The sequence below is a fragment of the Vipera berus genome (genome assembly GCF_964194415.1).
Source record: "Vipera berus genome assembly, chromosome: 1".
Lineage (NCBI taxonomy): Eukaryota > Metazoa > Chordata > Lepidosauria > Squamata > Viperidae > Vipera > Vipera berus.
The window spans coordinates 9100460-9114273 of NC_138202.1; the positions used below are offsets into that span (position 1 = coordinate 9100460).

Sequence of the window (13814 nt, forward strand, 5' to 3'; positions counted from 1 at the left end):
CAGTAATACTCTTGGAAAAAAAACGACGACCTACACCCTGTTCCAAGCATGGGCGGTGTCCGCTGCAGCCCTCCAGCTGCAAAGGATAAGCTGAGGCTGCCGCACGGAAGCCTTTGTTTTGTTGGGGTTTTTTTTCCCCCTTTCTGCCCCAACCTGCCCAGACCTAGGTTGAAAAACACGGTTCGCAAGCTCTTTTCAAGCGGTGCCGAGTTCGAAAGGCATGAGAAGCCGTTCGATTGCCAGTCTTGGGTCGGCTAGCTGGATGATGAAATGCTTTGGGGGCGTGGATGCCCCAAAAGATAAATTGGCCTCTTGGGAAGGTTGAAATAGCATGGGTGGACTTCAACTCCCAGAATTCTGGGAGTTGAAGTCCACAGATCTGAAAGTGGCCAAAGTGGAAAGCCATTGCTCAAGGATAGGATTAAGAGCAGGGGTCTTCAAACTTGGCCCTTTTATGACTGGTGGACTTCAACTCCCACAATGTGGACTTGTGGCACGCTGGCTGAGGAATTCTAGGAGTTGAAGTCCACCAGTCATAAAAGGGCCAAGTTTGAAGACCCCTGGCTTAGAGAAATGAAGCGGGATTAACTCACATTGTCTTTTACAGGTAGTCCTCCACTTACAACCGTTCACTTAGCGACCGCTCAAAATCACAGCGGCACTGAAAAAAGGGACTTATCACTATCTTTCACGTTTACAACCGCTGCAGCATCCCCCATGGTCACGTGATCAAAATTCAGACGCTTGGTAACTGCTTATGACGGTCGCAAGCATCCCGGGGTCACGTGATCTGCTTTTGCATCCTTCTGACAAGCAAAGTCAATGGGGGAAAGCGGATTCACTTAACGACAATTTAACAAATGCCAACGATCCGCTTAAAAATCCGGCAAGAAAAGTCGCAAAATGGAGCAAAACTCACTTAACAAACGTAGCACTTAGAAGTATAAATTCTCGGCTCAACTGGGTCGTAACTTGAGGTTTACCTGTAAGTAGTTTGGGCCATGTTTGGCCAAAGAGAGCTGGAATCATCTCTGGATGCTGGACTAGCAGAGAACCACAATATCCAAACAATAGTTCCTGGTTGCTGTTGTTAACAGAATCCCTACTGGTAGTCCTCGACTTATAAACCTTCGCTTAGTGACCGTTCGAAGTTACGACGGCACTGGAAAAAGTGGCTTATGACTAAGTCTTCATGCTTACGACCGTTGCAGCATCCCCAGGGTCACGTGATGGAAAGTTAGGCACTTGGCAGCTGACATGTATTTACGACAGTTGCACTGTCCAGGGGTCATGTGAATACAGGTCAGTCCTCGAGTTACAACCGTTCATTTAGTGACCATTCAAAGTTACAACAGCAAGGAAAGAAGTGACTTATGACCCGTTTTCACACTTACGACCGTCGCAACACCCCCCCAGGGTCAAGTGATGAAAATTCAAATGCTTGGCAACTGCCTCATATTTATGATGGTTGCAGTGTCCCTGCGGTCCTGTGATCCCCTTTTGTGACCTTCTGACAAGCAAAGCCAATGGGGAAGCCAGATTCACTTAACAACCGTGTTACTGACTTACTGACTACTGTGATTCACTTAACAACTCCGGCAAGAAAGCTTGTAAAATGGAGCAGAACTCCCTTAACAAATGTTTCACTTAGCAACATAAATTTGGGGGTCAATTGTGGTCGTAAGTCGAGGACTACCTGTACCATCTGTAATCTTCCCAGCCAGCTTCCAAACTTTCAACGTCAATGGGGGAAGTCAGATTCACTTAATGACCGACTGATTCACTTAACAATTGCAGTGGTTCACTTAATACATGTAACAAAGTTCATAAAATGGGACAAAGTCACTTAACAACTGTCACAGAATAGAACTGGAATAGAATAGAATAGAATAGAATAGAATAGAATAGAATAGAATAGAATAGAATAGAATAGAATAGAATAGAATAGAATAGAATAGAATAGAATAGAATAATAGAATAGAATAGAATAGAAATTGGAATGAAAGAATAGAATAGAATAGAATAGAATAGAATAGAATAGAATAGAATAGAATAGAATAGAATAGAATAGAATAGAAATTGGAATGAAAGAATAGAATAGAATAGAATAGAATAGAATAGAATAGAATAGAATAGAATAGAATAGAATAGAATAGAATATGGAAAGGAATAAGAAAAGAATAGAATAGAATAGAATAGAATAGAATAGAATAGAATAGAATAGAATAGAATAGAATAGAATAGAATAGAATAGAATAGAGTAGAATAGAATAGAATATGGAAAGGAATAAGAATAGAATAGAATAGAATAGAATAGAATAGAATAGAATAGAATAGAATAGAATAGAATAGAATAGAATAGAATAGAATAGAATAGAATAGGAATAGAATAGAATAGAATAGAATAGAATAGAATAGAATAGAATAGAATAGAATAGAATAGAATAGAATAGAATAGAATATGGAAAGGAATAAGAATAGAATAGAATAGAATAGAATAGAATAGAATAGAATAGAATAGAATAGAATAGAATAGAATAGAATAGAATAGAATAGAATAGAATAGAATAGAATAGAATAGAATTTGAAGACCTCTGCTATAGGACATTGCATGCCAAAACAACTAGACACAAGGACAGTTTTCCCCCCATGCCATCACTCTGCTAAACAACTAATTCCCACAACACTGTCAAACTATTTAGTAGGGCTGCATTACTATTATCTTTCTCATCTTTCCTATTATCTATCTCATCTTATGACTATAACTTTGTTGCTTGTATCTTACGATTTATATTAACTGTTTTATTTAGTATCCTAGTATGATTTATATTGATTGCTTTTATTTAGTGTCCTATGACCTTCACTGAGTGTTCTCTCTTATGATTTATAATGACTGCTTTTTATGATTATAATCATGATTTATCACTTGTTGCTTGTATATACACTGAGAGCTTATGCACCGGAGACAAATTCCTTGTGACTCCAATCACATTTGACCAATAAATAATTCTATTCTATTCTATTCTATTCTATTCTATTCTATTCTATTCTATTCTATTCTATTCTATTCTATTCTATTCTATTCTATTCTATTCTATTCTATTCTTCCATTCCATTCTCCTCTTCTGTTCTATATTCTCTTCTCTTCTCCTCTTCTACATTGAATATAGAACAGAACAGAACAGAACAGAATATTGTCACAAGGCAGCTGACAAGTTCTAGATTGTGCGTTGTTTGTGTCAAAATGTGAAATTCGATGAGTTTCAAAGCAGATGAGTACTAAGGTACCACTGTATAAGTAAGATGCTCTATTTAATTTAATTTAATTTAATTTAATTTTAATTTAATTTATTAATATTTCTATACCGCCCTTCTCCCGGAGGACTCAGGGCGGTGTACAGGGCAAGAATAAAACACAAAAATTTACAAAAACTAAAAAATAATTAAATGCATGCCCGATTAAAATACAATTGATACACAGTAAAAACCCCAATAAAAATGATAAAAACCCCCACCAATCCCCCCTCAGGCCAGGCCGGCTTGCTCGAACAAGTATGTTTTCAGATCGTGGCGAAAGGAGCGCAGATCGGGCGCCGTCCGGAGCTCAACCGGTAACTGGTTCCATAGCTCCGGGGCGCCCACAGAGAAGGATCTCCCCCTGGGGGCCACCAGTCGGCATTCTCTGACCGGTGGCACCCTGAGGAGGCCCTCTCTGTGGGAACGCACAGGGCGCAGGGAGCTTGATGCCGGCAGCAGATGTTCCCTGAGGTACTCCGGCCCCATGCCATGGAGGGCTTTGAACACCATTACTAGCACTACTTTATCTTTTATGTCTGTTTTTATTTGCATGGTTCGAAATGTTTCCAAGCCATTTTGGTTTCTGTATATTAACACAGGTTTTGACACTGTTTCCCTCTGGGGTTGTTTGTTTGTTTTTCCTTAATTTCCCAGGCTAGTGTGCAGCCCTGATGATTTCCTAGTGGACTCCAATCCCAGGATTCACCCTGTTTAGTAAATGGTATAGGCCAGGTCTCCTACTTGAGCAGGGGGTTAGACTAGAAGACCTCCAAGGCCCCTTCCAGCTCTATTCTGTATAGTGTTTTGTAATCTTACACAAATGCACTTACTGGTTTTCATTCAGGAAAAATGGTGATGAATACGAAGGAGGTGCAAACAGGGATGAACTCCAGCAGCTGGAAGCAGAATTCTGCAAAAAACAGCAAAACAAAGCAGGTTTCAAATGGGGTATGTTCAGGAACCTTCAAAGCCTTTTCAGAGTCCTACTGCTGTATCCGAAGTTGACAATGCAAGGATAAATGTAATGCAACAACAGCGCCTCTGAGAAGCAAGAGGCTTGAAAGAAGCCAGCAGTATGCAGAAATATATAATATATATATATATATAAAACTTTCGGGAGAAGAAAATGACAAAAACTCGCCCCACTAGGATTGGCCCCATCCCACTCATGATGGCAGAGGAGGCATGCTACGGGGTCCCGTCAGACCAATCATTCCGCCTGGCAGGGTCCAGGAGGAGGGCCTTCTCTGCTCTGGCTCCTCCCTTCTGCAACATCTTGCCCCACTCCAGATGTGAGGTTGGCCCCCCCACCCTCCCATCCTTTTGTTAGGGCCTAAAGATCTGGCTCTGCCAGTTGGCTTGGGACCCCAGTGGGGGAACAGCCCAGTTGAGGTGGTTGATCGGGTGACAACAGATCCCACACCCTCCCACACCCATTCCATCCTCACCTTCCCCACATATCCTGGTTTTTAATCCACCCAGAATTACCTCATGGCAAGGTGGGCAGCCAATACATTTTTATTTAAATTTAAATTTACACACACATAAATTCACACACACTTATGAAATAAAGGGGGATTTTCTGTAACGAAGGACTGCTGCTTGAAGTGCTTCCCTGTACATTCTGCTACGCTGTTTCAGTCATTGCAAGTAGGTACTCAGTAGTAACCCTTGTAAGCAGAGTACGTACTTGTCTGTCTCTGTATATATATGTGTGTAAATTTAAATTTCCATGCATATATATGTAAACATTTAAATTCACACACACATTTGTAAAAATTTAAATTTACATACATATATGTAAAAAATTAAATTTACACACACAGGTGTAAAAATTTAAATTTACACAAACGTATATAAAAATTTAATTGACACACACATATATAAAAATTTAAATTTACATACACATGTAAAAATTTAAATTGACACACATATATGTAAAAATTTAAATTGACACGCATATATGTAAAAATTTAAATTGACACACATACATATGTAAAAATTAAATTGACACACATATATAAAAATTTAAATTGACACACACATGTATAAAAATTTAAATTTACACACAGATATATAACAATTCAAATTTACACACCCACATATATATAACAATTCAAATTTACACACCCACAAACACACACACACTTTTCCAGAGAAGGCTTAGGAGCTCTGCCACTTTGAAAAGATTGAGAAATTTGGCAAGGAAATACCTCTGAAACAATGATCCAAGGGGGTCACGCTTTGTCTGGCAAAAAGCTACGGTAAATATTAAGCTGCTGAATTTAAGCTTTCCAAGCCCTAAACCAGGGGCTTCAAACTTGGCCCTTTTTTGACTTGTGGACCAACTCCCAGAATTCCTCAGCCAGCCAGTGTGCCTGGCTGAGGAATTCTGGGAGTTGAAGTCCACAAGTCACAAAAGGGCCATGTTTGAAGACCCCCTGCCCTAAAACATCTAGGGGCAGAGGTATTAGGGCTATGTGTTTTTAGTGGCAAGAAATACAGATGGTCCTTGACTATCAACCACAATTGAGCCCCAAATTTCTGTTGCTAAGTGAGATAATTGTTAAATGAGTGTTGCCCCATTTTACGACCTTTCTTGCCACAGTGGTTAAGTGAATCACTGCAATGGTTGAGTTAGTAACACGGTTGTTAAGTGAATCTGACTTCCCCATTGATTTTGCTTGTCAGCAGGTCACAAAAGGGGATCACATGACTCCGGGACACGGCAACCGTCATAAGTCAGTTGCTGAGCATCTGAATTTTGATCACATGACCATGGGGATACTGCAATTCTTGTAAGTGTAAAAAAAGGGTCGTAAGTCACTTTCCTCAGCCCTGCTGTAACTTCAAATCATCAGTAAACAAACTGTTGTAAGTTGAGGACACAGTGAGAAACAGTTCTAGCACCTGGTCTGCAACAATTTGAACCAGACGAGCCTTTCCTCAGTTTCCCAAACCTTGACAACTTGAAGATGTGTGGACATCAACTCCCAGAATTCCTCAGCCAGCATGGTTGACTGGGGAATTCTGGGAGTTGAAGTCCACATAATTTAAACTTGCTAAAGTCAGGACGCGGTGGCTCAGTGGGTTAGGATGCTGAGCTTGTTGATCAGAAGGTCGGCAGTTTGGCGGGTCGAATCCCGAGTGCCGCGTAACAGAGTGAGCGCCTGTTACTCGTCCCAGCTTCTGCCAACCTAGCAGTTCGAAAGCACGTAAAAAGGCAAGTAGAAAAATAGGGACCACTACGGTGGGAAGGTAACAGCGTTCCGTGCGCCTTTGGCATCTAGTCATGCCGGCCACATGACCACGGAGACGTCCTCGGACAAGCGCTGGCTCTTCGGCTTTGAAACGGAGATGAGCACCGGCCCCTAGAGTCGGAAACGACTAGCACGCACGTGCGGGGGAACCTTTACCTTTACCTTTAAGGTCAGGAAAACAGTCTTTGAGTCATGTAGTTGTGTTCAGAGAAAAGGCTTGTTGCATTTTAAAGGCATGTCCTTCAGTGGACAGAAGAGGGCCCCCCTCTGCATCTCTGGGCTGATCAAAACAGAGTCGAACATAACCTATACCAGGGGTAGGCAACCTTGGCTCCCTCATGACTCGTGGACTTCAACTCCCAGAATTCCTGAGCCAGCATGGCTCAGCTTGGAAACCTCTCCCTTTCCCCTCAGCACGGCTGGCTCAGGAATTCTGGGAGTTGAAGTCCACCAGTCATAAAAGTGCCAACCCCTGAGGTCCTAGCTTCACAACTAGGGTCTCTCTCTCTTTGTTGGCCAAGACTGAATTCGGAAGACCATCTGCAGGTGCTCTCATCCTGAAGTTTATACAAGTAATCCCCGACTTCACTTCATTTAGTGACCATTGAAAGTTGCAACGGCACTGAAAAAATATGGCCATTTTTCACACTTACAACCATTGCAGCATTCCCACGGTTATGTGACCAAAATTCCGATGCTTGGCAAATGACTCATATTTATGATGGTTGCAGGGTCCCGGTGTGTGTGTGTGTGTGTGTGTGTGTGTGTGTGTGTGTGTGTGTGTGTGACACGTAATTCCCCTTTTGCGACCTTCTGACAAGCACAGTCAATGGGGAAGCCAGGTTCCCTTAAAAACCGTGTTACTAACTTCACAAATGCAACGATCCGCTTGACAAATGTGGCAAGGAATGTCTCAGTTAGCAGCAGAAATTCTGGCCCCAATTTGTGGTCGTACGTTGAGGACTGCCTGTAGCTGGAATAAAGACTGGTTTGTAAAAAAAAAATCGAGAAGAGTCTGGCAGCATCTTTTTGGATTTTTGTTTATTTAATATCTATGATGGGCGTCTTACCAAGACGACTTAATGTTTTTATTAAAAGGGATGTGCTTTCAGGCATACATTTGAGTTTGGTCTAGTCAGGATAGAAACCGGGAGACAGTGAGTTCTAGTCCTGCCTTAGCCATGAAAGTCAACTGGGTGACTATGGGCCAATCCCCAAGAGACGGTGACTTCTAGTCCCACCACGTCAACTTGGTGACCTTGGACCAGGGGTCTTCAAACTTGGCCCTTTTATGACTTGTGGACTTCAACTCCCAGAGTTCCTCAGCCAGCCTTGGCTGAGGAATTCTGGGAGTTGAAGTCCACAAGTCCTAAATGGGCCAGGTTTGAACAACTCTGGTCTAGAAAGTAAGCCAAATAAATCAGAGCAAGAGAACTGTAGATAACAATAAATTTAAATCAGAAGGATGGAAAAACCTTCTGGTCAAGATTAGGACATCTTGGTGGAAACCCAAGACAGGCTCCATTGTTGACCTCAGGAGTATACCATGCAATAAGCAAAATTTTGTTTGAGGGGTGAATATAATTCAATGTTTGTAAATTTTGGCCACTTTCAGATGGGTGGCTGAGGAATTCTGGGAGTTGAAGTCCACCTATCTGAAAGTGGCTAGGGTTGCAAAACACTGGCGTAATGTGTGAAGCTGAATGGCTGCAGCTTGTAAGCCATGATTTATGGTTTAGCATAACTTAGGCAGCCAGTTAAATCAAGCCTAAGCAAATTAGGACGGTGCAAGAGGTGAACCAAGTCTTGTGGTGAGTGATAATCTAAGAAAGGCTGACGTGCTGGCTGAGGAATTCTGGGAATTGAAGTCCACCCATCTAAAAGTGGCTAAGGTCAAGAAATCCTCCTGACTGAGGAATTCTGGGAATTGAAGTCCACCCATCTGAAAGTGGCCAAGATTGAGAAACACTGGTGTAATGTGTGAACCTGAATGGCTGCAGCTTGTAAACCATGATTTATGGCTTAGCACAACGTAGGCAGCCAGCTAAATCAAGACTAAGCAAAGTAGGACTTAGTGCAAGAAGTGAACCAAGTCTTGTGGTGAGTGATAGTCTGAGAAAAACTGGCATGTGGCTGAATCCATTACAGCTGAGGACTCATCTCCCAGGAACTCTCACCTCAGGGGTAGGCAAGCCAAGCTGGGCCTGAAGGGTGGGTGTCCTATACAGTGTATTTGCGGGCTGCTGGTGCGTACATGGTGGGTAGTAACTCCTCCCCCTGTCCATGGTGAGGGGCAAAGCGGGCATCAGGTTTTGGGCTGCTTCATGGAGGAATCCGAAGCCAGCCGGTCTCTGGAGGTACAAAGAGATCCTTTATCTCAGCCTTTCTCTCTGCAACATGTCCTGAGGGGGGGAAAAAGAAAGGCAAAAGATTAGGAACATCCCAAATTGCATTACAGGGGGTCCTCGACTTACAGCTCAAAGTTACAACGGCACTGAAAAAATGGGACTCATAACTGGTCTTCACAATTACAACCGCTGCAGCATCCCAACAGTTACATAATCAACTTTTCAAGTGTTTGGCAACCGGCATGTATTTATGATACCTGTCCTGCCCTGGGGTAATGCGATCATTTTTTGCAACCTTCCCAGCTGGCTCCTGACGGGCAAAGTCAGTGGGGGAAGCCAGATTTGCTTAATGACCGCATGGTTCGCTTAACCACCATAGCAAGAAAGGTCGTAAAATCGGGCAAAACTCACTTAATGTCTCGCTTAGCAACGGAAATTTGGGTCTCGACTGTGATCGTAAGTTGAGGATTACCTGTACAGGTAGCCCGTGCCTTGCAACCGTTTGTTTGATGACCGTTCAAAGTTCCGACGGGACTGAATAAAGTGACTTACGACTGGTGTTCACACTTACGACCATCGCAGCACCTCCCAAACCCAGGATCAACATTCAGTTATGTGGCAACCAGCATGTATTTAGGTCCGCAGTGTCCCGGGGAAATCATGTCACCATCATGGGGCAAAACTCACTTAACAAATGTCTCACTTAGCAACATAAATTTTGGGCTCAATTATGGTCGTTCTGTCGAGGACTACCTGTACAATCCTGTAAGTCCTACTGGACAATCACTTAAATATGAGCCAGCTGTGTACTGCAGCTGCCAAAAAAGCCAACGCAGTGCTAGGCTGCATTAACAGAGGGACAGAATCAAGATCACGTGAGGTGTTAAGACCACATTTCAATCCCACACTTGGAATCCTACATCCGGTTTTGGTCACCACAATGTAAAAAAGATGTTGAGACTCTGGAAAGAGTACAGAGAAGAGCAACAAGGATGATCAGGGGACTGGAGGCTAAAACATATAAGGAACAGTTGCTGGAATTGGGAATGTCTAGTTTAATGAAGAGAAGGATGGGGGGGGGACATGATAGCAGTCTTCCTATATCTCAGGGGTTGCCCCAAAGAAGAGGGAGTCAAGCTATTCTCCAAAGAGCCTGAAGGCAGGACAAGAAGCAACAGATGGAAACTAATCAAGGAGAGAAGCAACCTAGAACTAAGGAGAAATTTCTGACAGAACAATTCACCAGTGGAACAACCTGCCTCCAGAAGCTGGGAATGCTCCAACACTGGAAGTTTTTAAGAAGAGAATGGGCAGCCATTTGTCTTAAAAGGTTTAGGGTTTCCTGCCTGAGCAGGGGGTTGGACTAGATCAGGGCTTTTCAACCTTTTCACCCATTGTACCAATTTTAGGATATGGCAACATCCGAGTACCACCAGTAGTCTAGCAAGGTGTCAAAAACTAGATGACCAAAAAAACTTGACCAAAAAAAAAAAGGAAAAAAGTAATGAAGTACAGGTAGTCCTTGACTTACAACAGTTTGCTTAGTGACTGTTCAAAATTACAATGGCACTGAAAAAAGTGCCCCCCAGGCCACAGCAGACCAAGACACCTGCCTGCCCACCCAGTGGCATTCTTCCTCCTGTCCGAGGTTTTCATTGTTGTGAGCTGGAGTTGAAGTCCACAAGTCTTAAAGTTGCCACAGTTGAGGACCCCAGATATAGCACATATAAGGCAGGGTTCCCCAAGGCCTGAGCTAGGGCCCACTCCCGGGTTGCGGCCCGTTCTGAACCGGTCATGCAAGTGGCGGATGAATTTCTGTTGAAGATTGGCAGCGGGGGTGGGGTGGGGTGATGGTGTTTAGTTTTTATTCCCCCCCCTCCCTCTGATGGGTGGTTGCAGCAGGTTTTGATCACTTCACATGACACTGTGACCGTCATAAATATGAATCAGTTGCCAAGCATCTGAATGTAAATCACAAGACCCTGGAGATGCTGCAACATTCCAGCTGATCGGCACTTCTTCTAGACTCAGAAGCGCCAGGATCAGCGCCGAGCTCCAGATGGAGCCTGGCACTGATCCTGGCGCTTCCGCTGAGCCCTGACAGCCCTGCAGCTCCAACCGTCTCTCGCTCAGGCTTGTGTGGTGCTGCCACCGGTTCAGCTCCTTCCTGTCCCCCGCTACCACTTTTCTAGGATGGTCACGTACCACCTGCCAGGTGCCAATGTACCACAGGTGGTACCCGTACCACTGGTTGAAAAGCCCTGGGCTAGATGACCTCCAAGGTCCCTTCCAACTATTATTATTATTATTATTATTATTATTATTATTATTATTATTATTATTATTATTATTATTATTATTATTACTATTATTATTATTATTACTATTATTATTATTATTACTATTATTACTATTACTATTATTATTATTATATTATTATGATGATGATGATGCCATTCAGAGATGCATCTCTCAGCCACCTGCTAGGAGACTTAATTAGGCAATTAAAAACCATTCCTATTGCATCTCTCAAAAAGACCCAGCATTTTATTGCTGTCATCCTTTATTTATCGCAATGAATGTAAAATTAGCCGTAGCTTGCGGGAAAGCAAATGAGATACCAGAAAAACCAGAGGAGAAAGCAGCAGCTGTGCAGGGCGGCTAAAAAACTGATGTGAAGCTATTGGCACATCACTGGATCCTTCTGGTTTTCGCCCACCCCACAATTTCTACGTCTTAAGTAAGCAGTTCTGCTTCTCCCCCCACTCCTCCTCTGTTTTCCCAAGTTTGTAACCGCATTTGATAGGAAATCTAGAGCTGGCGATTCCGGTAAGAGCTGCAGAGGACGAGCTTCACTTTACGGTTTCACAGAGGATAACTTATTATGAAGGGGAGAAAATCAATAAGGGAGAAGAAGAGAAATCTTCTGCTGGTCTTCTGCATTAGCTGGCTTGTCACCACAACTTGGAGCAGTTAGGTTTTCACTGGGAAGGGGGGGGGGCTATTCTGCCATGAAGGGTCAATCTCCTCTTTGGCCAATAAGTAAAACCAACTTGGGTCAACTCTAGAAGGGGGTGTTGAATGTGTGGCGTACAGTAGTGATTGATTGAAAGATGTCCAGAGTTTGATGTAAGATGGGCGGTTGTCTAAATCAGCGGTCTCCAATCCTTCTGCTTCAAGGGACCAACCGGTTTCAGAAGAAAAATTGTCTTCCACGGACTGGGGTGGGGGGGAATGGTTTCAAGTGTGCAACCTAGAACCCACACATGCACAGTGTCTATGGAGATCAGTCATCCAGGTTATGGTTGTCCCAAAGATGCTTTTTCAGGAGGCAACTGGACTTTCTTGTTTACAGAATGGAATGGAATGGAATGGAACGGAACGGAATGGAACAGAATTAGAAGAATGGAATGGAAAATAATAGAATAGAATAGAATAGAATAGAATAGAATAGAATAGAATAGAATAGAATAGAATAGAATAGAATAGAATAGAATAGAATAGAATAGAATAGAATAGAATAGAATAGAATTAGAAGAATGGAATATGGAATGGAATATAGAATAGAATAGAATAGAATAGAATAGAATAGAATAGAATAGAATAGAATAGAATAGAATAGAATAGAATAGAATTAGAAGAATGGAATATGGAATGGAATATAGAATAGAATAGAATAGAATAGAATAGAATAGAATAGAATAGAATAGAATAGAATAGAATAGAATAGAATAGAATAGAATAGAATAGAATAGAATAGAATTAAAGAATGGAATGGAATGGAATATAGACTAGACTAGGCTAGACTAGAGCTGGAAGGGACCTTGGAGGTCTTCTAGTCCATCCCTCTGCTCAAGCAGAAGGACCTATACCATCTCAGACAGGTGATTGTCCAGTCTCTTTTTAAAAACCTCCATCGATGGAACGCCCTCGATTTCTGGGGACAAGCTGTTCCACTGGTTGATTGTCCTTCTCATCCAAGAAGCTTCTTCAGCGCTGATTGGATGGTGGGGAATTTCTACTCCTTGCAGACAGCTGGTCTTTTGCATCCTTTTAGAGAGTTGTTGGAGCTGCAGGATGTTTCCTGTCCTGTGTCCTTTCACTGTTGAAGACAAGTACAAAAGAATGCAAATGACCAGCTTCTTGGATGAGAAGCGAAACATCTTCAAAGGAAAACGAGAAAGTCCAGTTGCCTCCTGAAAAAAGCACCTCTGGGGCACACCTGCACAGAGGAAGCTTTGCTCACTCGCCTGCTGCTTCCGCGACCTGGTTCCCAACAGGTCACGGACCAGTACTGGTCCACAGCTCAAGGGCTAGGCACCCCTGGTCTAAATGATTTAAATAAATAAAATTAGTTAGACGAATACAGGTAGTCCTCGATTTACAACAGTTCATTTAGTGACTGTCTTTCACAGTTAAGACCTTTCCAGCATCCCCATGACCTGGTAATCAAAATTCAGATGTTTAGCAACTGGTTCATATTTACTACAGTTACAGTGTCCTGGGATCATGTGATCACCATCTGTAACCTTCCGAGCGGGCGTCCAACAAGCAAAGTCAACGGAGGTAGCTGGATTCACTTAACGACCATGTGCTTCACTTATGAAGTGCAGTCATTCGCTTAACAACTATGGGGAAAAAAGGTCATCAAATGGAGCAAAACTCATTAACAACTGCCTGGCTTAGCAATGGAAATCTGTGGCTCAAATAGGAGCCAGCCTTATGCTGCAGCTACCAAAAAAGCCAACACAGTGCTAAGGTGCATTGACAGAGGGACAGAAGCAAGATCACGTGAGGTGTTAATACCACTTTACAAGGCCTTGGGAAGGCCACACTTGGAATACAGCATCCAGTTTTGGTCACCACGATGTAAAAAAGATGTTAAGACTCTAGAAAGAGTGCAGAGAAG

General features: G+C 42.7%; 1 protein-coding gene across 1 annotated transcript in view; it reads right to left on the bottom strand.

Moving 5' to 3' along the window:
• Positions 1-13814, bottom strand: part of SBNO2 (strawberry notch homolog 2) — a 145165-nt gene that overhangs the window by 108486 nt on the left and 22865 nt on the right. Inside the window, exons 2-3 of the mRNA XM_081320762.1 lie at positions 8735-8959; positions 4128-4207 (exon numbers count right to left, since the gene is read on the bottom strand). Of these exons, the coding sequence (XP_081176888.1) occupies positions 4128-4207; positions 8735-8863 (209 nt within the window). The 5' untranslated portion in view covers positions 8864-8959. The remainder of the gene's footprint in view (positions 1-4127; positions 4208-8734; positions 8960-13814) is intronic.